Here is a 24,954-nt window from a genome sequence, read left to right on the forward strand (position 1 = left end):
ACACTGTCAGACAGCGCCTCCTGTTGACCTTACGTTATAAATACAGTCACAAACGTTCACATGGACCCTCGAGAGAATGAGTTACAATAAAAGATGGCGGAGGAAAGGAACCGTGGAAATTATATGGGCTGAATAATTTCAAAGCAAAACATACAAAAAAGTATCCTTTGTGGAGACGGAAGAGAGTGTACAAAGGCAGAGGAGCGATGACTGTTGTGTGACGCAGGGGACATACGGCTGTTGGATATTTTTTTTACTGCAACAGAAGAGTGGACCGAAAGCCTTTCGCATAAAAAGACAAAAAAACAAAATAAGACAGAAATGAACGGGGTACGTTGGCTGTAGCTAGCATGGTTAGCCAGCTAATCTAGCTGTATATCTTATCCTCTCTAACCCGGCACTAGCTAGTTACTCTATCGGTTGAATTAGCGAATAGTGAAATTAAAAGTTAGTCGCTTTCAGTGGGCAATAGGTATTTGTAGGTGAATTATCCAGTCACGTTTGGCATGTTCTCGAAAACAGCCTTGTCACAATTTAACGTGATAAATGAAGGGATTCAGTTAACAACTATGGAGCCCGTATAGGTGCATCAAATCTGTGACCGAGAGACTGAAAAATCAGCTTATATCTCAAGGCCATCATAATGTTAAATAGTCACCACTAGCCAGCCTCTGCCCAGTACCCTGACCTTAGTCACTGTACTAGCCAGCCTCTGCCCAGTACCCTGACCTTAGTCACTGTTAATAGCCAGCTACCATCCGGTACATACCCTGCACCAGAGACTGCTTCCCTATGTCCATAGTCATTGAACGCTGGTCACTTTACATGTTTACATACTTTTACCCACTATCTATATAATGTATTCTAGTCAAGGCTCATCCTATATAACCACAGCTGTGCACACTTTCTAGTAATATACTGTGTATATATACACACACACCATTGAGTGTACAAATAATTAGGAACACCTAATATTGAGTTGCACCCCTTCTGCCCTCAGAACAGCCTCAATTTGTTGGGTATGGACTCTACAAGGTGTCGAAGCATTCCTCACGAATGCTAGCCCATGTTGAATACTTCCAACAGTTGGGTGGTGGACCATTCTTGATACACACAGTAAATGGTTGAGTGTGAAAAACCCAGCAGCGTTTGCAGTTCTCGACACACTCAAACCGGTGTGCCTGGCACCTACTATCATACCCTGTTCAAAGACACTTAATTAAATATTTTGTCTTGCCCATTCACACTCTGAATGGCGCACATACACAATCCCATGTCCAAAGGCTTAAATCCTTAACCTGTCTCCTCTCCTTCATGTACACTGATTGAAGTGGATTTAGCAGGTGACGTCAATAAGGGATCATAGCTTTCACCTGGTCAGTCTCATGGAAAGAGCAGGTGTTCTTAATGTTATTGTTAATTTTGATATTATTATTTTTATAAATTGTTTTGTAAATTTACCCCTTTTTTCTCCCCAATTTTGTGATATTACAATCTTATCTCATCGCTGCAACTCCCCAACAGGCTCGGGAGCGGCGAAGGTCAAGTCATGTGTCCTCTGAAACATGACCTGCCAAACCGCACTTCTTAACCCCCACTCGCTTAACCAGGAAGCCAACCGCACCAATTGTGTCGGAAGAAACCCTCCCCTAATCTGGACAGCACTGGCCTAATTGTGCGCCGCTCTATGGGACTCCCGGTCACGGCCGGTTATAACACAGCCTGGGATCAGGCCCCAGGCTGTAGTGATGCCGCAACACTGTGATGCAGTGCCTTCAGTCTGCTCCACCACTCAGGAGGCCCCGTTCTTAATTTATTTTTGTATTATGTGTGTATTGCTAGATATTACTGCACAGTTGGATCTAGAAACACAAGCATTGTACTGCACCTGTGATAACATCTGCAAATTTGTGTACACAACCAATAAACTTTGATTTGACAGTCGCACACATACTCAAAACAACAAATCATTGATGGCGTCCACCTCTTTCTTTGACAGGACATGTTACTAAACAGCCACTCCATCACTCTCCGAAACCAGAACCACAGCAAGTCCAAATCCCCTGCCCTTGATGAGATGACCATCAAACTCATACAGGAGGGAAAGTACACTGGACGCTGCTCTATACAGAATGATGCACAGAGACAAGGTGACGGTATGTAGTGTGTAGTAGCCTGATCATTTAACTACTGCAGTGCATTCACGTCCTACTCTTTCCATTATGCAGTTCTGCTTGATCAGTTATCTTGTTGAGTGTGCAACAGATCTTGTTGATTAATCCACTCAAGTTGCAAGTGTTTGATCAATGTATTGTATAGAATTGAAAAGACATAGATCAATGTAAATTCTTGATCAATTAGCTTAATCCACTCAAGTTGCAAGTGTTTGATCAGCGTATTGTATATCATTGAAAAGGCCTAGATGTGTAAATTCAGTGTAGAGACTTATTTGCATTGTGAATGCTGAGTAGGTAAACTTAAAAGGTTTAAGAGGTTGGCTTCATCAGGATCCATCACTTCAGCCCTCCTTTATAAGTCACATCTTCTCATCACAAGTAAGAAGGAGCTGGGGGATTTGGTCTGAGCAGCATCTCAACAGTTTAAAGGGGTTTCCTCTCCTCATTTCCCATTTTACATTGGTGTTCTTAAGCAGACTTTCCTCTCTGCTTTCCCCACCCAGTAGCCAGGAAACTCAACTCTGAGGCGGCATTCGTCCTGAAGCTGGCGGATCGTGAGGAGAGCCACAGCCAGCGGCCCTGCAGGACAGAAGAGCACCAGGCCCCCCAGCAGCTTCTCCACTTCTCCCCAGTCTCCTGCCTCCATGCCCCATCTGAGCACTCCTCCCCTCCTGCCCCCAGTAACATCACCCACACCCTCCTCGCCAACAGCACCTCCATTCACCTCGCCAACCAAAGGAGGGACATCCGACGCAAGGCCAAAGGAAAGAAGTCAACACTTAGAATGTAAGCTACCACTGGATATCATTAAAAAAAATCTGGTGTTTTCATACCTTGGGATGTCATAAATGCATGCACTAATCTGGAGCATGTAGATCATTAAGTAAAAGGGTGTATTTGGATTGAGACTGGTGAACTGCACATAGTTGGCACTTCTCCCATGTGTACCTATCTGGAGTACACTAAACTGAACTTGAGGTAGTGGAAGCGTGGGTACTTGTGTTTTTCTGCTTCCAACAACGCCTACACCTACATTGTTGACTTGCCAAACAGAATCAATTTGTCAAAACCTGTTTGGCAAGAAAGTTACAGATTTGCTGAAGTAGAAACAGGCTAGCACCCATATACCAATGTATTTGTGGCCTTACTGTCTAAAATCTTGATTTTCAATTTTATAATTGATTTACCATAAAGGGCTGCAACATCTCTGTTGTGCTTCTGTTGGACACATTGTGCTTCTGTTGGACACATTGTGCTTCTGTTGGACACATTGTGCTTCTGTTGGACACATTGTGCTTCTGTTGGACACATTGTGCTTCTGTTGGACACATTGTGCTTCTGTTGGACACATTGTGCTTCTGTTGGACACATTGTGCTTCTGTTGGACACATTGTGCTACCGTTGGACACATTGTGCTGTTGGACACATTCTGTTGGACACATTGCGCTACCGTTGGACACATTCTGTTGGACACATTGCGCTACCGTTGGACACATTGCGCTACCGTTGGACACATTGCGCTACCGTTGGACACATTGCGCTACCGTTGGACACATTGCGCTACCGTTGGACACATTGCGCTACCGTTGGACACATTGCGCTACCGTTGGACACATTGCCTACCGTTGGACACATTGCGCTTGGACACATTGCGCTACCGTTGGACACATTGCGCTACCGTTGGACACATTGCGCTACCGTTGGACACATTGCGCTACCGTTGGACACATTGCGCTACCGTTGGACACATTGCGCTTCTGTTGGACACATTGCGCTTCTGTTGGACACATTGTGCTTCTGTTGGACACATTGTGCTTCTGCTGGACACATTGTGCTTCTGCTGGACACATTGCGTTTTTGTTCACTTTCACAAGAATGTGGTCATGGCTCATATGTACCCGTAGATTTAAAAATGGTATTGATTGTTAATGTCAGTTCATACGTTTCCTTTCCAGGGCAGAGAGCGGAAATTCCCAAAACCGCAAAGTAACAGACTACTATCCTATAAGGAGAAGTTCCAGGAAAAGCAGATCAGAGCTGAAGGTGAGTAAAGGGCATGTATTACCTTGTACCACTAAAATATTGACCAATATCATGCTGTTATTAAGCAGTGTCCTGTACAGTGTATTGGAAGATAAACAGAGCTAGTGTGGAATGAGAACCTAGTTGTTTGAACACCCGTCATTCTGTTTTATCAGTCGCTCAGGGTTCATAAGGTCAGGAAAAGTCATGGAATTTTAAAATGGCAATTTCCAACCCTGGAAAATGATCAAATATGAAAAGTTTTGGGAAAGTCATGGAAATTAATTTAATAATTTCTGTTAATGTAATTTATTTATGCAGGTTTATAAAATGTTTGATCAATCAAACAAAAATCAACATATCAGCCAGGATCGCAATGACAATTTAGTGTGTCTTGTGTTTGCGCACATCACCTGCATGCCATTTGTTGTTTGATGCAGTGTTTCTGCTGCAGTCATTTAGCCATTTTAGAATTAGGCTGTAACGTAATAAAATGTGGAAAAGGGGTAGGGGTCTGAATACTTTTCGAGTGCACTGTATGTCTGCCTCGCCGCTCACAGAATGGAATTTGCAACACAACAAGCTCCCGGGTTTTTAAAGTGTTCAAATGTTTTCGACCCACAATGTAATTGTTCTGAATCACAACCCAACCCCCAGGTTGAAAGAATGTGTTCAGGCCAGCGGCCAGCTGATTTTCAGAGGAAACACTGGTTTGAGGGCTTTTTGTTTATTTATCAACAAGGATTTGGTATATTTTGACCAAACAAAGCTGACCTTTTTATGTTTGCAGTGTAACTTTGTTCTTCTTAAATGGAAAAGGTTCATAAAATGTATAAGATGAAATTGACTATAATGGCATTAGCAACTATAAGGACTTGTGTTCTTCAATTAGTCTTATGACATAGTGATCATTACATGTCCTCTGTACTTGTCTTCTCATAGTGTGAACAAAAGAAACACATCGATGATCTGATCATAAATGGGGTCGAGGAAGGAATGGAGGTACACTCATTGATCACAGCTTTTGAAACTTCACTATCAGACTGGCATGTTTATTTGCAGACATGAAATGCATCTCACATGCAATGTCCCCTCCCCTGATTATTTAGAAATGCTTTGTTACCTTTTTTTAGCTTGTCATTTTTTTTTAGCTTGACTTTTGGACTATATTGTATTCCAATATCTGAGTGAAATATATCTGGTTCAGGTGCAGCATATTGATGGGAAGGGTCGAGGAGTGTTTGCCACCCAGTGTTTCCAGAAGGGACAGTATGTAGTGGAGTACCATGGAGACCTGCTGCAGATCACCGATGCCAAAACAAAGGAGGCCGAATACGCTCTCAACCCTACCACCGGCTGCTACATGTACTACTTTCAGTATATCTGTAAAACCTACTGGTAGGTCAAAACACTTCCCCTTTTATGTGTGTGGCATCTCTGGCATAGCCGCAAAGCAATTTCAGTGTTCTCAATGTTTGCAGCACTAATGCAGTCTTTGTTTTAGTTTCATGATACAATATCTTTTCAACCATAACCAACGTGTTAGATCAACTTAATACCAGCGTTCTTTCAATTGCTTCTTCCTCTAGTGTGGACGCCACGAAAGAAACGGGTCGCATGGGTCGTCTGATCAACCACAGTAAGAATGGCAACTGTCAAACCAAACTCCATGATATCAACGGGATACCTCACCTCATCCTGGTGGCATCGCGAGACGTTGATGAGGGCGAGGAGCTGCTCTACGACTATGGCGACCGCAGCAAATCTTCCATCGCATCCCACCCCTGGCTTAAATATTGATGGAGACAGCTCGAAGAAGAATGCTAACAACACCATGGTTTCTTAATAGATTGTTTTTTTAATGTAAAAATTGCCTTAGCAACAGAATGTGTTAGCACATTTTTTTCAGAGGGGGGAATGGGCGTGTGTGTGCGCACAACCTAGGAGGAGGCAGTTTCGAGGATGGGTTAGGTTACAGTGACTTAAACACATTTAGATCCAGATACATCTTCTAAATGTTTGCTGACATCAATACTTTTTAATATATTTATCCGTCTATATGAAACATGCTAGTTTTTTCCAGCACATTTCTTTTTGTATATTTTGTATTACTGGTAGACCAGTGCTTCCACGGCATGCAGGTTGTAGTTTAGTGTAATGCATTTTTATACAAAGTTTTTCATAATCGGTTGTATAGTAGTTAGTTGCTCAGCAATAATTATATTTATGGTGCCAGAGCCCTTTCTGATTGATGCAGAAATATGAGATGCAAACTTATGAGCCCTCTTGAAAAGTTTCCAAAAACTGGAATATGATTCCAACCATTGAAACTTACAATATTTGAAATGTAAATTTTATGCCATGTTAAGTAGAGTTGTTTTATGAACTTGAACAAATCTATACCATCTTAACACACAACTGTAAAAATGTCCACAAACAAATGCTCCATAAGGAAGTATTTAAATACATATGAATGCTCGGGTGGAGGCATTGTTGAATAAACATGTTTTATGCAAAGTATATATTTTTTCTCTATTTTATTACTTGTATTACTACTGTCCTGAGAGCATCAGACAGATCACCTCTGTTATTTGATGTGATGATTGCATGAGGTTGTCCTTCCCTGAAACACATTGATATAAAAGGTTTTATAAATACACTGTTTAAAGGCACAGTAACACCTGTTTCTATTTTTAAAAATAACGTCTATAGGACTGGCTTTACGGGGTGGGCTTGTTCATAGGTGTCACCAAGAGAAGTTCTGCGATGGTCGGGAAGGGAAATGGCGAGAAGTGTGGAAGAAATAGAGAAAAGGTTGGAAAAGCAACAGCTGTGCTGGAGTGCGATCAATATGGATGACCGTGCTGATGATATGGAGCGGGAGGATGAGGGTCAAGGATCTGAATGGTCTAGTGGAAAGAAAGGAAGAAGAGGGATCATACTGAAAGCAGTTGAGAGTCTAGTGTAGAAAGCAAAAAGGTCAAGGTAGGACAAAAGAGTAATGTGTCCGAGTGAGTGGTTTGATGAGATCACATGGACTCATTTACAACCTATCCGTCTAACTAATGCCGTATAGAAAGAGAGCCCAGTTCATTAGAAATTGTAGGTTGCTAATATTTTGTTAGAGCCAGGCTCAGCAAGGGAATCTTCTGCAAGTGGAAAAGCTTAATGGGAAGATTAAAAGCAATGTACCTGGAGCTTATGCTACGTTGAGGTGAGTCGTCACGGTGGTCCCAATATCTATGTCCACAGATGATATTAAAGAAAATGTTAAGGGAGGCAGAGTGACTATGGCCAAAAGGTTGATCAGTAGGAAAGCGGGTCAAATAAGTAAAAGCTTATCAGTGATGCTGAGGTTTGAGAAAGTTTTGCCGGGAAAAGTATAGATAGGATTCCTTAGTTTCAATGTCAGAGAATTTTGAGGTTGTGGTAGAAGTTAGTAGCGATTTATTTTGTTTTTACTTGTATTTTTCATGGAAGTACAGAATTCGGCAGATCATGACTGATCGTACATTTTAGCAGAGTATGTGGCAGCATGTACTTTAAATGTTTGTTTGCGGACCGCCATGATATCGAAGAAGAAGAAAGCAGGCCTTACTGAGACACATTTCTTACCGGAACGTACTGAATTAAAACATTTCCTACACGGACTGTTTTGAGTGATGCACAATTCTTTAGATTCCGACTGGTGTCCAACTTGCAGCGACGTCTTGTAAGTAATGACCCACCCCAAAATGATCAGTAGCTATGTCGCAAACAAATGTACATTTTATGTACAGTTTTTTAAACTATTTGTTTTTTTTTTCAGCCACATTGTTTAGTGTCAGAGAAAGAGTTATGAACGACTGGAGTCCAGTGGCAAAAGTCTACGACCCTCTCAAGGCGGGCAGCATCGATGGCACAGACGTGGAGCCGCATGACCGGGCCGTCTGGAGAGCCATGGTCGCCCGCTACAAACCCAACAAAGCCGTGGTGGGGGACCCGCTCCTCACTCTATTCGTGGCCCGCTTGAACCCTCAAACAACGGAGGAGAAGCTTAATGAAGTGTTTTCCAATTACGGGGATATCCGCCGGCTGCGCCTGGTGAGGGACATAGTGACTGGGTTCTCTAAAGGCTATGCCTTCGTTGAATACAAAGAGGAGCGGTCCGTGGTCAGGGCGAGGCGAGACGCCAACAAACTAGTGGTGGACCAAAGTGAGTTGTTTGTGGACTTCGAGCAGGAGAGGACCCTGAAGGGATGGGTACCTCGTCGGCTGGGCGGAGGGCAGGGGGGCAAGAAGGAGTCTGGTCAGCTGCGGTTTGGTGGAAAGGACAGACCCTTCCGCAAACCCATCAACCTTCCTGTCACCATGAACCAGGAATGGGGTGGTGGTAGCAGAGAGTGTGAGAGAGGAGGAGAGAGGGAGGAGCGCTACAGAGATGGGTCCCTGAGCCGTGAGAGAGAGACTGATTGGGGGAGTAGGGGGAGGAGAGATGACCGAGACAGAGGGAGAGAGAGGGGAGTAGAAAGGGAGTACCACCGAGAGAGGAGGGATAGGAGTTATGAGCGTGAGTCGACGAGAGAGCGGGATGACAGGAGAGAGAGGGATGACAGAAGACTCAGGGATGATAAGTACAGACACAGAGACAGGAGATGAAACTCAGTGGTTCCTCTGACTTCTCTGACATCTGAAAGGATGCATGGGTGGAGAGTGAGGTGGAGCGAGTAATACAAGAACATGTGGACTACATTGGTCTTTTGTTTCTCACCTGGATGGTGTGGACAGGTGATGTCATCTGTAACCTTCTGCTGGCCTGGCTCAGCAGGGTGTTATTATCTACCTGTTCTTTATGCAGTGAATAAAGTTTGTTTTACAGTCTGATTTTGAAGAAAGTTTACATAATACATGAAACATTCTGGGGATCACCATATTTATTGAGTTTGCATATCTGAAAAAAAGGCAACAAGCTGTATGAAAACTGAGACATTTATCATATTTAAAATCCTTCCAATAGAAATCTACTTGGTGTGAAGCGGGTCCATAAAGTTTGTTGCAAAAGAAGGATGTCTTGCATATATTGACATCTTCCCTCATCTTCCCTTGTTTGGATAGATTCTGTATTTATTTCCCCTTTGTGTACATTTTGGTGTAGATGTTGCCACCAGACAAGATATAACCTTTCTCGACTATCAATCCCTTTTGTCACAAATAAGTGTTGCCCTAGTTTTGCGCCTTGATTAAGTGTCTTGCATCATAAAATAAATGATTGAAAAGTTGTCCAGTCATAGTAATAGTGTTAATGATCTCTTAGCATAGTGATGCTGAGGCGTTATGTCTGCCTGACTGCTGAAGTCAGGACTACTCATTTTATCAAGAACCTCCCTCATCCACACTAACCATTTTACTTCTCACAAACCATCTTGAAGCCACAGCACAGAGTTTGGCAAACTGTCATCCATGTTTAAACCAAATATTCCACAACAACATTCAAATTTGCATTCTCAATGGTGTTTTTAGTTTGTGTTGTCACATTTGGTTCCAACATGGCGCCCATTCAAAATGTACATGTATATATCAAATACAGTTAGCCAAACTTGCATATTTTTGTCTCTCTTGCTTCATATGTACACCACTTGGCTAGTCCTGAAAACAAAAAAGCAGCAGCAAGCAGCATCTAGTTAAATAATTCCAAAACAAAAATACTGTCTTTCCATAAGACATTGTAAAACTACAACCTTCTGTGCTTCATTCACCACTGGAAAAATATAAACCCATAACATTTTCTTTAAATTGGGCAATTCCATCTCAACACCCAGTAACGTATTAATTTATGTGCAAGGTCGATCTGTAAAAGAAAAACACCACATCTGTTCACACACTTTTTAGCTGGTGAGGTGGGCCTAGCCATAGTGCCCCCTAGCTGCCTCTAAGGACATGACGGGTCTAGCTCAGGACCAAGGGAGTATAAAGATGGTTCAGAGCCAACTACATCTGGGTCAGCACTGCCACCATTATTTGAATCATTTAAAAAAACATGCCCACTTGTCTTCAAGGTTTCTTTACTGGATTGAACCCTCCTCTTTCTTCTTCTGTGTCCCATGATTCTCTATCTGGAGTGTCTCGTGTGGTTCCTCTATCTCGCTCTCCTGTCACCTCGTTCCACAATCCTTCCAAGCCTGACTCTGTGTATCTCTCACACACCTAGTGTATCCCTGCCTGTTCTAACACAAAGGGAACCACTGAGCATCCATCAATTCTGGTGGGTTTCACTTTGGGATAAAGAAAGGCTCCTCTTCACCCTCAACCCTCTGTGATTCCTGTCACTTAGAAGCAAAAATGTCACACAATCCCATTGTGCTGCAGCAGGCACACTAAGCACAGTCCCAAGGCAAGGCAAGGATTTTACTGCCAAAGCCAGGGTGGTTAGGTTTCACTACTCTAGATGCTGGGTGAATGACTCTGTTACTTAGAGCAGATGGTATTTCAGTGTCAGTATGTATTTCAGTAGGTGGATGGCTGTGCTGAGCTGTAGGTGTGTGTACTGTGCAATAAGCTAACCTTTACGATGCCTTTAAGTGCATTGCAACGTTACAGGGAAAGAGTTCTGAGTGACATCATCAAACGCTGTCCAATCACTACATGTGCTGCAAAGCTTCCTGGGCCTGTTCCGTGTACACCTCATCATTCCCCGCCCACGAGCTGAAGCTGTCATCAAACTGTGCATTCCGCTGGGAGTTCCGCCTCTTGTCACGAGAGAAGAAGCTAAACCTGGGAGAGAAGAGGAAGCAAGGAAGAACAGAGGAGGGAAGAGTCGAGAAGGACAGAGAAAATGGAGACAAAAAAGTGGACTTCACTACTCAGCGTCATTGTTCCTTTATGTTCTCCAGACATATTATTTAGAGTCCTGGTTATAACTGTTAAAATACATAGAAGAGAGATGCATTTCTACCAGTGGAGGCTGCTGAGGGAGGACGGCTCATAATAATGGCAGGAAAGGAACTAATGGAATGGCTCATGTGTTTGATGTATTTGCTGCCATTCCACCTATTCTGCTTCAGCCATTACCATGAGCCCGTCCTCCCCATTTAAGGTGCCACCAACCTCCTGTGATTTCTACCTAGTGAGTTATGAGTGGAGACTGAAAGTGCATCTGGGTAAGAGCACAAAGCAACAGGAGCAGAGCAAAAGCAAAAGTTTTATACAAATCTGTTAGTGAATTGGAAACGGGAGTGAATAAACATCCTATTCTGATTGGCTGATTCTAATGATCTACCATCTTCACACTGGACAGTGATTTAGATATCCCCACAATCAGCCAATCAGAATACAAACACCTACATGGGGTGGGAGGGTCCATGCAGGTCCGATAAACAGGGCCCAGAGTTTTTACTGGTTAGATCACAAGGTAAGAAAAAACTCCTGGCCACACGAATAAAAGCATTGGATGGGGGGTGTTAGCTAAGATAGTGAGTGACACAGAGGCCAACCAATGACAGGGGTCGTACAAGAGATATGAGACGTCTGATTGGCTGTAAAGTGGGGTCATCTGGAATCAATCCAGCCGCCACCATCGGCATTATGGCTGTGAAGATCCTGTCACACAGAGGTACACATACACACACACACACACACAGGTATAAATACACACATGCGTATACCCGCACAAGCACATCCACACAGACATTCACAAAGAGGCAAGCAGAGAGAGAGAGACAGAGGGAGAGGGACCACATCAACCACAGCCCATTTAATTTATATTATTCTGCTGTGAGATGTAGCCATGTTACTGGTGTTGTTGCCAGATGGTGGTTACTTTAAACCACACTTGCTGATTTAGTTGACCAGGAGATAAATGCACGTACGCATCATAAATGCGACATATTAAAGGTATCCAGTGTATCTGTGTGATTGGTACGTACAGGCGTTTGATTCCTGACTCAGGCTGTGCGTTGTGTCGGGGCCGTGGCCTCAGCTGTTCGGGGGATGGGGAAGGAGTGGGAGGCCCGGTCTCATCCTCCACCTCTTCACTGGAGAGGGGAAGAACAGTTATCACTCCACTACCATCATCATCAGCATTGTCAATATTATTCACTTTTAACTTCTTAAATTAAACCTGACAAACTGCGATAATCTCATCTGATTGTTTATGTTTTTCTAAACATGTTCTGTTTGTATGGTAAAAATAAATATGGCTGCCTTTTGTAGTAGGCGACCTCCTCCTGCAGCACGAACACTTTGGACTTGAGCTCGTTCCTCTCATGCAGAACGTCTCTCAGCTCCTGTAGTGTGAACCGGGGCCTGTTGGGATCCTTCTGGTCCAGGCCGTCCACCTCCTCATCACATAGTGCCTCCTAGTGGGGGACAGCCACATTACACCATGGGATGATGAAAGGAAGAGAGGAGGGCAGGAAGAAATGAGAAGAAAGGAGAGATACCTTGGTAAAATGTTGAAACAGAGCAGGTGTGTACTGATCACACATCGCCTCCTGGTGGCACAGGAAGAGAACTGTAGGTCAGACCCTGGTCCCTGTTACAATACTAAGGCAATGCACCCTTCTCTCCTTCCTGCCTTCCTTCCTTACCTCAGATACTGAGCTTCAGACTAACTCATTGCTTGCAACCAACAGAGGTCAGTCATGCAGCAAACAGTCTTTTAGCAAGTCACTGTGTAGCAAATGAAGCGTGAAAAAAAGAGGCATGAACAACCAGTCATGCTATTATCATGACTGGCTAAACTAACGTTCTAATGCTCTAAGTTCGTTGGTGCCAACTACATACTTTGCCATTGCAGATGAAAGGGAAGGGACTGAACTAGTCCATGGGGTGTCAGTGCAGTCTATGTTTAGATGCGACAGCTGCAGTGGTACAGTCTGACCCAGTTATCTCACACACACACACACACACACACACACACACACACACACACACACACACACACACACACACACACACACACTGACATAGTTGGTAGAGGGACACTTAATTCACACATGCTCTGTGCCATCTAAATCAACATTTGGGGTGTTCAAACTGGGGTAGTAGAACTGCAGGCAGGAGCACACACACACTCCCACATACACACTGTGCATGTACAGTAGCTGGCAAAAGTTTGGACACACCTGCTCATTCAATGGTTTTTCTTTATTTTTACTATTTTCTATATTGTAGAATAATAGTGAAGACATCAAAACTATGAAATAACACATATGGAATCATGTAGTAACCAAAAAAGTATTAAACAAACAAAATATATTTGAGATTCTTTAAAGTAGCCACCCTTTGCCTTGATGACAGCTTTGCTCAACCAGTCACCTAGAATGCATGTCAATTAACAGGTGTGCCTTGTTAAAAGTTAATTTGTGGAATTGGTATACAGAAGATAGCCCTATTTGGTAAAATACCAAGTCCATATTATGACAAGAACAACTCAAATAAGCAAAGAGAAACGACAGCCCTTCATTACTTTAAAGACATGAAGGTTAATCAATCCGGAATATTTCAAGAACTTTGAAAGTTTCTTCAAGTGCAGTCGCAAAAACCATCAAGCGCTATGATGAAATATGAGGACCGCTACAGGAAAGGAAGTTACGGTTACCTTTGCTGCAGAGGATAAGTTCATTAATTAGCGTTAACTGCACCTCAGATTGCAGCCCAAATAATTGCTTCACAGAGTTCAAGTAACAGACACATGTCATCCTCAACTATTCAGAGGAGACTGCGTGAATCAGGTCTTCATGGTCAAATTGATACAAAGAAACCACTACTAAAGGACACCAATAAAAAGAAGAGACTTGCTTGGGCCAAGAAACATGAGCAATGGACATTAGACTGGTTGAAATCTGTCCTTTAGGCTGATGAGTCCAAATTTGAGATTTTGGGTTCCAACTGCTGTGTCTTTGTGAGACGCAGAGTATGTGAACGGCTGATCTCCGCATGTGTGGTTCCAACCATGAAGCATGGATGAGGTGTGATGGTGTGGGGGTGCTTTGCTGGTGACACACTTTATTTAGAATTCAAGGTACACTTAACCAGCATGGCTACCAGAGCATTTTGCAGCGATACGCCATCCCATCTGGTTTGCTCTTAGTGGGACTATCATTTGATTTTCAACAGGACGATGACCCAACACACCTCCAGGCTGTGTACGTGCTATTTGACCAAGAAGGCGAGTGATGAAATGTTGCATCAGATGATCTGGCCTCCACAATCACCCAACCTCAACCCAATTGAGGTGGTTTGGGATGAGTTGGACAGCAGAGTGAATTAAAAGCAGCCAAAAAGTGCTCAGCATATGTGGGAATTCCTTCAAGACTGTTGGAAAAGCATTCCAGGTGACTACCTCATGAAGCTGGTTGAGAGAATGCCAAGAGTTTGCAAAGCTGTCATCAAGGCAAAGGGTGGCTACTTTTGAAGAATCTCAAATATAAAATATATTTAGACTTGTTTAACACCTTTTTAGTTACTACATGATTCCATATGTGGTATTTCATAGTTTTGATGTCTTCACTATTATTCTACAATGTAGAAAATAGTAAAAATAAAGGAAAACCTGTGAATGAGTAGGTGTGTCCAAACTTTTGACTGGTGCTGTATATATATACTGTATATATCTTTCCCCGACACACACACTGACTGTAACGTATGCATATGCACACTCCAACACATACTGTATCCATACACAATCCCTCACTCTTCATCTTACTCTCAAACAAACACTTATGTGGTAAAGTTTAGTTAGGGAAAAGGGTTCACTGACTCACATGCTGAACTACAAAGGTTTGCTGGATCAAAAACACAGTCCTTGACCGGTCACCCAGGCAGCACTCTGTTCTCTAGCTAAACCAGCATCTATAGAACACTGTTTAGGGGGACGGTGGCGGTGCAAAGGTTAGAGGTCACGACAAACACACCATTCTGGGGGCGGCTAGCTAGCTAGCACTACGGTGTTACCCATAGCAACACTGCCTCTTCCTCTACATCCTCATCAGCATCCAGGGACGGGAGACGTGGGGCGGGATCGTAATGCCCCAACCGCAGCTCTGGGGGGTAGTGTCTGTCTGGTTCGGGCCAGCCCACACCCTGAATCCCCGCCTCTGAGGAGGGAATACCAGGCTGGGGGAGGGGAGGGGGGAGTTATTGTACCTTTTTTTTTATCCAGGTTAGTCTCACTGAGATCAAATCTCTCTAGAAAATTCTTACAGACATTGTAAAAGGAAAGTGAAAACATAAATCGTATTGCAGAGTATTGTGGGTGATGAGTGTACAACTGAGGGTACAACACATTAAGAACACCTTCCTAAATATTGAGTTGCACAGCACCTCAGAACAGCCTCAATTTGTCAGAGCAGGGACTCTACAAGGTGTCGAAAGCTTTCCACAGGGATGCTGGCCCATGTTGACTCCAATGCTTCCCACAGTTGTATCAAGTTGACTGGATGTTCTGGGTGGTGGACCATCCTTGATACACATGGAAAACTATTGAGCGTGAAAAACCAAGCAGTGTTGCAGTTCTTGAGGTACACAAACGGTGCACCTGACACCTACTACCATACTATATTCAAAGGCACTTCAATCTTTTGTCTTGCCCATTCACCCTCTGAATGGCACACATACACAATCCATGTCTAAATTGTCTCAAGGCTTAACAGTCCTTCCTTAACCTGCCTCCTCCCCTTCATCTACACTGATTGATGTGGATTTAACAAGTGACATCAGTAAGGGATCATAGCTTTCACCTGGATTCACCTGGTCAGTCTATGTCATGGAAAGGGCAGGTGTTCATAATGTTTTGTCCACTCAGTGTACGTGTTACACTTGCTGTATGAAGTCTGTAAAAAATCAGTGTTTCATTTGGCTACCAGTGAACCCATTTGGTGACTATACAGGCCATTGTCAGGTCACTTTTAGCTGTCCTGAATTTTCTGGCTGCCATTCTGTATCTTTTTATATCCCTCTTGTTGGCTGGTTGGTTGGCTGACTGTGGAGGGGTAGAAGGAAGGAAAGCTATTTCTGTCCTGGCCCCCTCCCTCCACCTCCAACCCCTCATATGATAGCTAGGTCATGTTTTCCGATGAGGCAGAGACTCCCTGCTCCCTGACTCACTAGCTACAGCCAGGCTCTACAGGCTGTGAGTCAGACTGCTATAAATTAACTCAGGCTGCAAAGATACTCTCATAGATGTGGAAAGAAAAGAGAATACCAGCACACTGCATGTGACTCTGCCAGAGGCTGCCAGGGTTATAATGTAGCACCTGGGTCTGCTGGGAGCATGTCTGCCTGTATAAACTGTATAGTTACATGTGCAGGTGAGTGTTTCCTGTGTAGCTGTGCCTGGCTGGGTTTGTGCGACCTGAGCAGGTGTTGTTATTACCTGTGCAGGGGATGGGAGCTGGGGAGGAGGCACCTCTGGACCCTGAGGGGGCATGTCTCCTTGCAGTCGCTCCCTTAAACGTGTAACTTCCTGCCGGAGTGCTCCCATTTCCTGTACCCGTGCCTGAGCTCCCGCCTCCAGTTCCACCTTAAACATACAAATATAATACATTTTAAAAATAATTCTGAACTCTTTTGTTTTGCAAATACAGTTGGTAAAACAATATGTATTACACATCCTAAGGGCTTGGAACCTTCTGCTCGATGAGGGCTTTCCCTTGAGCTTCCACCACAGAGATCTTATGGCGCAGGTCATGGTTGATCTTCATCAGACGAGACTGCTGCTGCTGGAGCTAGAAAGAGGTGAAGGGATGGAGGGGAAGGGAGATGCAGGGATATGGATGGATGGGGTGGAGATAGAGATAGAGGGGGGAGAAATGAGAAGAAGTGTGAGAGAGAGTTAGGGGACAGGCAGAACAGAGAGCGGGTCACAGAGAGAGAACAAGTACAGGAGGATATAATAAAGAGGGAAACAGAGAAAGAGAGAGAGAAGAGAGTTAATTGATCCATCAAATCAATACACTTGAATAAATAAACAGATTCCCCACACCCTACAAGGAGTCCCTGACCCCTGACCACTGACTTAAGGTCAGCTTTGTGTTCTCCCTCCTAATGGCTAAGGGTAGAATTGGGGAAGGGTTAGCTGATCTTAGGTCTATGTATAGGGAGGGACAACTTCTACCCCAAGCAAGCACCCATCCTGCCACCCTTACTGCCTCAACGTCCTCATTCTTGAGCGTGAGCTCGCGGTCTTTGGCTCGGATCTCGTCTCTCTGCTTGTCCACTACCTCCTTCAGCTTCTTCATCACCTGACGCTCCCGCTCCGACATACCTGGCAACGCAACAAGTCAACATCAGATCTGACAACCTGAGATGCAGAGCAGAGAGGGGTAAGTATAGAGGAACAATATAAAGGCCTGGCAGCCAAGACACAGGAGAAAGGAGCCAAGTTAGAACAACATGAATACCCTGTGTGTATTATGTGTACACATGTTGAACTGCATGGGAGAATACATCAAGTGAATATGAGCACAGCAGCGGAGTTCCTGTCTGTGAGCCCGACTAGATTTAAAATAGAAAACAGCACACACACCTGATTTCTCTGACACAGACACTGCGTACCCCTGGCTGACACAGTCCTGAATATAAACGATGGAGGAAGCAAGACTTTTAAACTTCAGTCAGGACTCACTGAGCAGGTGGAGAGGGGACTGGGGGGACTTTGTGGAGACTTACGTGTGCGTGAAGCATGATTATGCAGTGTGTGTGTGTCTAGCAGGTGTACGGAACACTGAGGGTGGTCTGTCTCTGTGCCCGTCTTCTTGTATGTGTGTGTGTGTGTGTGTGTGCGTCAGGGGGACTGTATCCCCTCTGTGACATCACAACAGAGCCACTCATGCAGTGATGAGACTGGCTCAGCCTCAAACACAGAGAAGGCCTCCTTTGTGTGTGTGTGTGTGTGTGTGTGTGTGTGTGTGTGAGAGAGAGAGAGCGAGGGAGCGACGGTGTACATTGAGTGTACAAAACATTAGGAACACCTACTACTTCCATGACAGACTGAGCAGGTGAATCCAGGTGAAAGCTACGATCCCACTCACTTCAATCAGTGTAGATGAAGGGGAGGAGACAGGTTAAAGAAGGATTTGTAAGCCTTGAGACAATTGAGACATTGATTGTGTATGTGTGTCATTCAGATGGTGAATGGACAAGACAAAACATTTAAGTGCCTTTGAACAGGGTGTGGTAGTAGGTGTCAGGTGCACCTGTTTGAGTGTGTCAAGAACTGCAACGCTGCTGGGTTTTTCCCAATCAACAGTTTCCCGTGTGTATCAAGAATGGTACACCACCCAAAGGACAACTGTGGGATGTTTTGGAGTCAGCATGGGCCAGCATCCCGTGGAATGCTTTCGACCCCTTGTAGAGTCCATGCCCTGACAATTTGAGGCTGTTCTGAGGGTGTTTGTATAGTATGTATGTGTAACCCACATTCTTTCAATATTGTTATTGTGTGTGCACTGTAAACCCAATGTGCCCCATTACTAAAAACATTTGAGGAAACCTGTTGCATTTAATATACTGTATATTTTAATATATGATTTTGTAGTCATTACTCAAACTGATAGAGTCACTGTGACCCTGTAGGGGGTCCAGATTTAAGTTGTATCACCTTAAAATGTTTGAGTAACGTCTCCCAATATAATTTCCCAGTGTGTCTTGCCTTTTCAACTGAATTGTAGTTACCACCCATGACTGTATTTGTTAGTGACAGAGCCATGGTTGTTCAATTCGTTCATTCTCAGTCAAAGTGAGTTCTTAGGTGAATGTTATCATTATAATTAAACTCATAACAATACATTCATATCTCATAAAGTCTTACTTTGAGGCCAAGCTTTACCTGTCACGTTCTGACCATAGTTCTTTTGTATTTTCTTTGTTTTAGTGTGGTCAGGGTGTGAGTTGGGTGGGCAGTCTATGTTTTCTGTTTCTATGTGGGGTTTCTTGTTTGGCCTGATATGGTTCTCAATCAAAGGCAGGTGTTAGTCATTGTCTCTGATTGGGAACCATATTTAGGTAGCCTGTTTGGTGTTGGGGTTTGCGGGTGGTTGTTTTCAGTCTTTGTGTGTCTGCATTGTTTCGGTTGTTGTGGTGTAATTTGAAGTGTTCAGTTTTTTGATTATTATTAAATCAAGATGAACACTAACCACGCTGTGCTTCTCTCCTTCTTCCACTGACGACAACCGTTACATTACCCTACTACAGTGACCTGAAACCCATGGTGTACAGGCCACATCAGGCCTACAAAATTCAGGTAACTTTATTGAAATTCCCATATTAAAAATACAAAAAATCCCACAAAGGATTTCCAGGAATAATCCAACTGCGATTTCTGGAAAACTTGGAAAATTTACCAGAATTAAGCAACCCCAGGTGCAAGTCACATTATATTGGCTTTCAAAGTGATGTGTAATTCCTATTGGTGTCCAGCTGAAGTTAGGATATCCAACAGTTTCAATGTTTACTCACCCGAAACCTGCATTCATAATGACTGACAAGTTTAGGAGCTGTGTTAGCAGGCAACCTAAGCCATATAAACTGGAACAACATTTTCAGTAACGGGTGCAAAAAATCTAACTAAATGATTGGATTAGTTTAGTATACGATTAATCAATCAATCACTCAATGTACATGCAAAAACACAGATTTTAAAAACAATTTTAAAGAAGTTCATTTGTTATCATAACTTAAATGGAGTTGATGTGACTTCTCATTAAGTTTAGAGACAGTACCAGATAAACATTTAAAGTAATAATGCATGTGTGGGTTAAGAGTCCAGGGTGTAGAGTGAGGGGTTTAGGGTTGAGTACCTTCGTGCCTCTGTAGGTCCTCTTCACTCATGGGATCTTTGATGGACATGTTAGTGAGAAGAGTCTTGTTCTCTTCCTGAAGTTGAGCGATCTGAGACAACAGATCCTGGGCCTCCCCTCGCCATACATCTTCTACCAGCTCCAACTCCTACACACACACACATACGCACACATAGTGTTAACATATACACACACACACAGAGATACCTTGTCTGCCCTGAAAGAACTTCACTTGACTCTATGTAAACTGGATACCATACATCCTGAGGCTGCCTTTACATACATCCTGCCTTTACATACAGCCTTTACATATGTCCTGAGGCTGCATTTATTATAACCGGGGATTTTAACAAAGCTAACCTGAGAACTAGACTTCCTAAATTCTATCAGCATATTGAATGCGGGACACGGGCTGCTAGCATTCTGGATCATTGCTACTCTAACTTCCGCGATGCATACAAAGCCCTCCCCCACCCTGCTTTCGGCAAATCTGACCATGACTCCATTTTGTTGCTCCCAGCCTATAGACAGAAACTAAAACAGGAAACGCCCGTGCTCCGTTCTGTCCCACGCTGGTCTGACCAATTGGATTCCACTCTTCAGGATTGCTTCGATCACATGGACTGAGATATGTTCCAGATAGCCTCAGACAACAACATTGATGTATACGCTAACTTATTAGCAAGTGCATCAGAGATGTCGTACCCTCTGTGACTATTAAAACATTTCCTAACCATAAACCGTGGATTGATGGCAGCATTCGCGCAAAAATGAAAGTGCGAACCACCGCTTTTAATCATGGCAAGAAGACTGGAAACATGACCGAATACAAACAGTGCAGCAATTCCCTCCGCAAGGCAATCAAACAAGCAAAGCATCAGTATAGAGACAAAGTAGAGTGGGAATTCAACGGCTCAAACACAAAACGTATGTGGCAGGGTCTACAGTCAATCACGGATTACAAAAAGAAAACCAGCCCAGTGGCGGACATCAACGTCTTGCTCCCAGACAAATTAAACAACTTCTTTGCTCGCTTTGAGGACAATACAGTGCCACTGACACGGCCCGCTACCAAAGCCTGTGGGCTCTCCTTCTCCGTGGCCAATGTGAGCAAAACATTTAAACGTGTTAACCCTCGCAAGGCTGCCTCAGAGCATGCGCAGACCAGCTGGCTGGTGTGTTCACGGACATATTCAATCAATCCCTATCCCAGTCTGTTTTCCCCACATGCTTCAAGATAGCCACCATTGTTCCCGTTCCCAAGAAAGCTAAGGTAACTGAACTAAATGACTATCGTACCGTTGCACTCACTTCTGTCATCACGAAGTGCTTTGAGAGTCAAGGAGCATATTGTCTCTACCATACCTGATACCCTATACCCACTCCAATTTGCTTACCGCCCCAATAGGTCCACTGACGATGCAATCGCCATCACACTGCACACCGGCCTATCCCATCTGGACAAGAGGAATACCTATGTAAGAATGCTGTTCATTGACTACAGCTCGGCATTTAATACCATAGTACCCTCCAAACTCGTCATTAAGCTCAAGACCCTGGGTCTCAACCCCGCCCTGTGCAACTGTGTCTTGGAATTTCTGACGGGCCGCCCCCAGGTGGTGAAGGTAGGAAACAACATCTCCACCCCGCTGATCCTCAACACTGGGGCCCCACAAGGGTGCGTTCTCAGCCCTCTCCTGTACTCCCTGTTCACCCATGACTGCGTGGCCATGGACGCCTCTAACTCAATCATCAAGTTTGCAGACGACACTACAGTGGTAGGCTTGGTTACCAACAACGACCAGACGGCCTACAGGAAGGAGGTGAGGGCCCTCGGAGTGTGGTGTCAGGAAAATAACCTCTCACTCAATGTCAAAAAAACAAAGGAGATGATCATGAACATCAGGAAACAGCAGAGGGAGCAAACTGTTGCATATCCCTGACTCTGCGTGCAATGAACGCAAGAGAAGTGACACAATTTCACCTGGTTAATATTGCCTGCTAACCTGGTTTTCTTTGACCTAAATATGCAGGTTTAAAAATATATACTTCTGTGTATTGATTTTAAGAAAGGCATTGAAGTTTATGGTTAGGTACAGTCGTGCAACGATTGTTCTTTTTTCGTAAATGCGCTTTTGTTAAATCATCCCCCGTGTGGCGAAGTTGGCTGTCTTTGTTAGGAAGAAATAGTCTTCACACAGTTCGCAACGAGCCAGGCGGCCCAAACTGCTGCATATACCCTGACTCTGTTGCAAGAGAAGTGACACAATTTACCTAGTTAAAAGAAATTCATGTTAGCAGGCAATAATTAACTAAATATGCAGGTTTAAAAATATATACTTGTGTATTGTTTTTAAGAAAGGCATTGATGTTTATGGTTAGCTACACGTTGGAGCAACGACAGTCCTTTTTCGCGAATGCGCACCGCATCGATTAAATGCAACGCAGGACACGCTAGTAATATCATCAACCATGTGTAGTTAACTAGTGATTATGATTGATTGATTGTTTTTTATAAGATCAATTTAATGCTAGCTAGTAATTTACCTTGGCTTCTTACTGCATTCGCGTAACAAGCAGGCTCCTCGTGAAGTGCAATGAGGCAGGTGGTTAGAGCATTGGACTAGTTAACTGTAAGGTTGCAAGATTGAATCCCCGAGCTGACAAGGTAAAAATCTGTTGTTCTGCTCCTGAACAAGGCAGTTAACCCACCGTTCCTAGGCCGACATTGAAATTAAGAATGTGTTCTTAACTGACTTGCCTAGTTAAATAAATAAAGGTGTAAAAAATGTATATATAAATAAATAAATCTGCCAAAACGGTGTCCAAAAATACCGATTTCCGATTGTTATGAAAACTTGAAATCGGCCCTAATTAATCAGCCATTCCGATTAATCGGTGGACCTCTAGTGTGAGGTGCATCTTCCTGGCATGGTTTAGGACGACTCATTGGCGCATTAAAGCTCTTCTTTTGGTGTTTCCGTAATTTTTCCAGTTACCTGTATGCGCTTGTGATAAAACTTAATCCACAGCTATTTTTTTTATAGAGAAGCTTTTGATCCTCTGTGGCTAAGTTAAGCTCTCTGGTTTATTTTGAACATTTGAGACCCAGCTCCTGTGGTTCCAGTAATGTATTTTTTATACATATATAATATTAATTCTGCCCCTGGGCCCCCTACGGGCTTGGGCCCAGGGCAGAGGAACATAACTAGGGATAGAGATATAGGTTTCATGTAAATGTGACATGTTATAGACCTACTAGCAAATTGGATGCAGTCTATCACAGTGCCATCCGTTTTGTCGCCAAAGCCCCAAATACTACCCACCACTGCGACCTGTACGCTCTCGTCGGCTGGTCCTTGCTACATATTTGTCGCCAAATAGGTAAAGCTTCGCCTTATCTCAGCTCACTGGTCACCATAGCAGCACCCACCCGTAGCATGCGCTCCCCAAAGCCAACACCTGCACATCTATCACTCCAGTGTCAATTGCTAAATTGTAATTACTTTGCCACTATGGCCTATTTAATGCCTTACCTCCTTACTTCATTTGCACACATGGTACACAGATTTTCTATTGTGTAATTGACTGTACGTTTGTTTATCCCATGTGTAACTTTGTGTTGTTGTTTTTGTCGCACTGCTTTGCTTTATCTTGGCCAGGTCGCAGTTGTAAATGAGAACTTGTTCTCAACTGGCCTAGCTGGTTAAATAAAGGTGAAATAAATAACATTTAAAAAAGTGAAGAGTTGTGCTGTGACCCTATATATTCAGTAACATATTTTTTTCCTAATAGACTACCTTGGCTATTGCCCCAACTCAATAATCCTATAATGATTCTATATCCAACATATCCTAATTAATTTCTGTGACATAACAGCCCACGCATAGCAATACAAGAAGTGAAATGTAACAATGTAGCCTATCCACAGTCAATCAAGTTGTCATTAATGTCAGATTCATATTTTAGAGGGGGTATATCAGTGGTTAGATTTTCAATTATATTAATATATAGTATCGGCCAACTATTCAAAATGCCTAGTACACTTTTCAAAGTTATTGTTATAACAATGTAATTGCATTATTCTCATGATGGCAAATTAGTTGCCTTCTCTTTCTGTTCTTTCTATTTGTTTTCTTTCTTTCTTTTCTATTTTTTGTTACCAGTATTGTCTTATCTTCACCTTAAATGATTAGGCTATTATGCCTATTATTAGGCCTACTGTTTTAAATTAGGCTACGTTTGGTAACAACTACCCCTATTATTAATCTCAGGCCTATGATTTATCTCATCCTGTATAAGATAATTGTGACCTTCTTGTGTTTCTTCTCTTTCTCCAGCCGGTCCATCCTCTCCAGCCGTAGTTTATCCAGCTCCAGCCTCAGCTCATCTGTCTCCGGGCTGATGCTGTTCCTACTGACCATCACCTCCACGATTTCCAGCACCCGCACTACTTTGGGCATGAGCCTGGACAGAGCCTCGCAGCCGTACTGATCAATGATCCTCTCAAACTCTTGGCCCACTACTGCGGCTATGTCATACACGTCCATAACCGTTAAATCGGTCACATTCTTTTCCAACGCTGACCCGAACTCCTCCATGTCTGGCTGGGTGGGTGAGTTTGTATTCTGACTGTACCCCGCTCTGGCTGCTTTCCGCAGACCCACCCTGCCTACCCGGTCTATTATATTTCCTTCGCCACAATAAACTTCCTCCCTTAGGAAAAGCTATTGACTTTTCGTCGTTCGGCTCGTTCTGTGTCTATCTGATCCACTTCAATAAGTCCTTAAATGCGTATCGATTGCGTTTTTCTACTCCTGTCGGACGTCTTGTAAGGGATTTTTGATAAATTTGATGAAATCACCCGGCGCTGTCCCATTGTGGTCTTGTCTTTGCTGTCGTTTTTTTCCGATTCTGTGGTCAGATTGCAGTTTGTAATGCGCATGTCAGGAATATCAGTCGCATGAGGTCGCTGCTAG

The 24,954-nt window shown here is 43.5% G+C and overlaps 3 protein-coding genes across 9 annotated transcripts; 2 read left to right on the plus strand and 1 right to left on the minus strand.

The window, feature by feature from the left end:
* Window positions 1-48: 48 nt before the first annotated feature.
* LOC112257473 (N-lysine methyltransferase KMT5A-A) lies at window positions 49-6,719 on the plus strand. 4 transcript variants are annotated; one of them, XM_024431054.2, is made up of 7 exons: window positions 49-330; window positions 2,000-2,150; window positions 2,681-2,963; window positions 4,133-4,220; window positions 5,142-5,201; window positions 5,407-5,597; window positions 5,789-6,719. In XM_024431054.2, the coding sequence occupies exons 1-7, from the start codon at window positions 322-324 to the stop codon at window positions 5,997-5,999; spliced, it is 993 nt and encodes a 330-aa protein (XP_024286822.1). In that variant the 5' UTR covers window positions 49-321; the 3' UTR covers window positions 6,000-6,719. The 4 variants fall into 4 exon arrangements, with proteins under 4 accessions (XP_024286822.1, XP_024286823.1, XP_024286820.1 ...); XM_024431055.1 differs by having other exon boundaries at window positions 2,684-2,963; XM_024431052.2 differs by having other exon boundaries at window positions 50-330; window positions 2,000-2,156.
* A 261-nt stretch (window positions 6,720-6,980) lies between these two features.
* Window positions 6,981-9,062, plus strand: snrnp35 (small nuclear ribonucleoprotein 35 (U11/U12)). Its single transcript, XM_024431058.2, has 2 exons — window positions 6,981-7,911; window positions 8,008-9,062. The coding sequence occupies exon 2, from the start codon at window positions 8,037-8,039 to the stop codon at window positions 8,835-8,837; it is 801 nt and encodes a 266-aa protein (XP_024286826.1). The 5' UTR covers window positions 6,981-7,911; window positions 8,008-8,036; the 3' UTR covers window positions 8,838-9,062.
* Window positions 9,063-9,094: 32 nt separating this feature from the next.
* LOC112257474 (RILP-like protein 1) lies at window positions 9,095-24,909 on the minus strand. Of its 4 annotated transcripts, XM_042326633.1 has the most exons (11): window positions 24,289-24,909; window positions 19,976-20,123; window positions 17,324-17,442; window positions 16,805-16,903; window positions 16,552-16,698; window positions 15,132-15,293; window positions 12,617-12,667; window positions 12,378-12,532; window positions 12,101-12,208; window positions 11,687-11,774; window positions 10,812-10,949 (listed from the first exon to the last, which is right to left on the minus strand). In XM_042326633.1, exons 1-11 carry the CDS (start codon window positions 24,574-24,576, stop codon window positions 10,944-10,946), a joined length of 1,371 nt encoding a protein of 456 aa, XP_042182567.1. In that variant the 5' UTR covers window positions 24,577-24,909; the 3' UTR covers window positions 10,812-10,943. The 4 variants fall into 4 exon arrangements, with proteins under 4 accessions (XP_042182566.1, XP_042182568.1, XP_024286824.1 ...); XM_042326632.1 differs by lacking the exon at window positions 11,687-11,774 and having other exon boundaries at window positions 9,095-10,949; window positions 24,289-24,908; XM_042326634.1 differs by lacking the exons at window positions 11,687-11,774; window positions 12,617-12,667 and having other exon boundaries at window positions 9,095-10,949; window positions 24,289-24,908.
* Window positions 24,910-24,954: the final 45 nt, after the last annotated feature.

Source organism: Oncorhynchus tshawytscha, linkage group LG09 (assembly GCF_018296145.1).
Source record: "Oncorhynchus tshawytscha isolate Ot180627B linkage group LG09, Otsh_v2.0, whole genome shotgun sequence".
NCBI classification, from domain to species: Eukaryota; Metazoa; Chordata; class Actinopteri; order Salmoniformes; family Salmonidae; genus Oncorhynchus; species Oncorhynchus tshawytscha.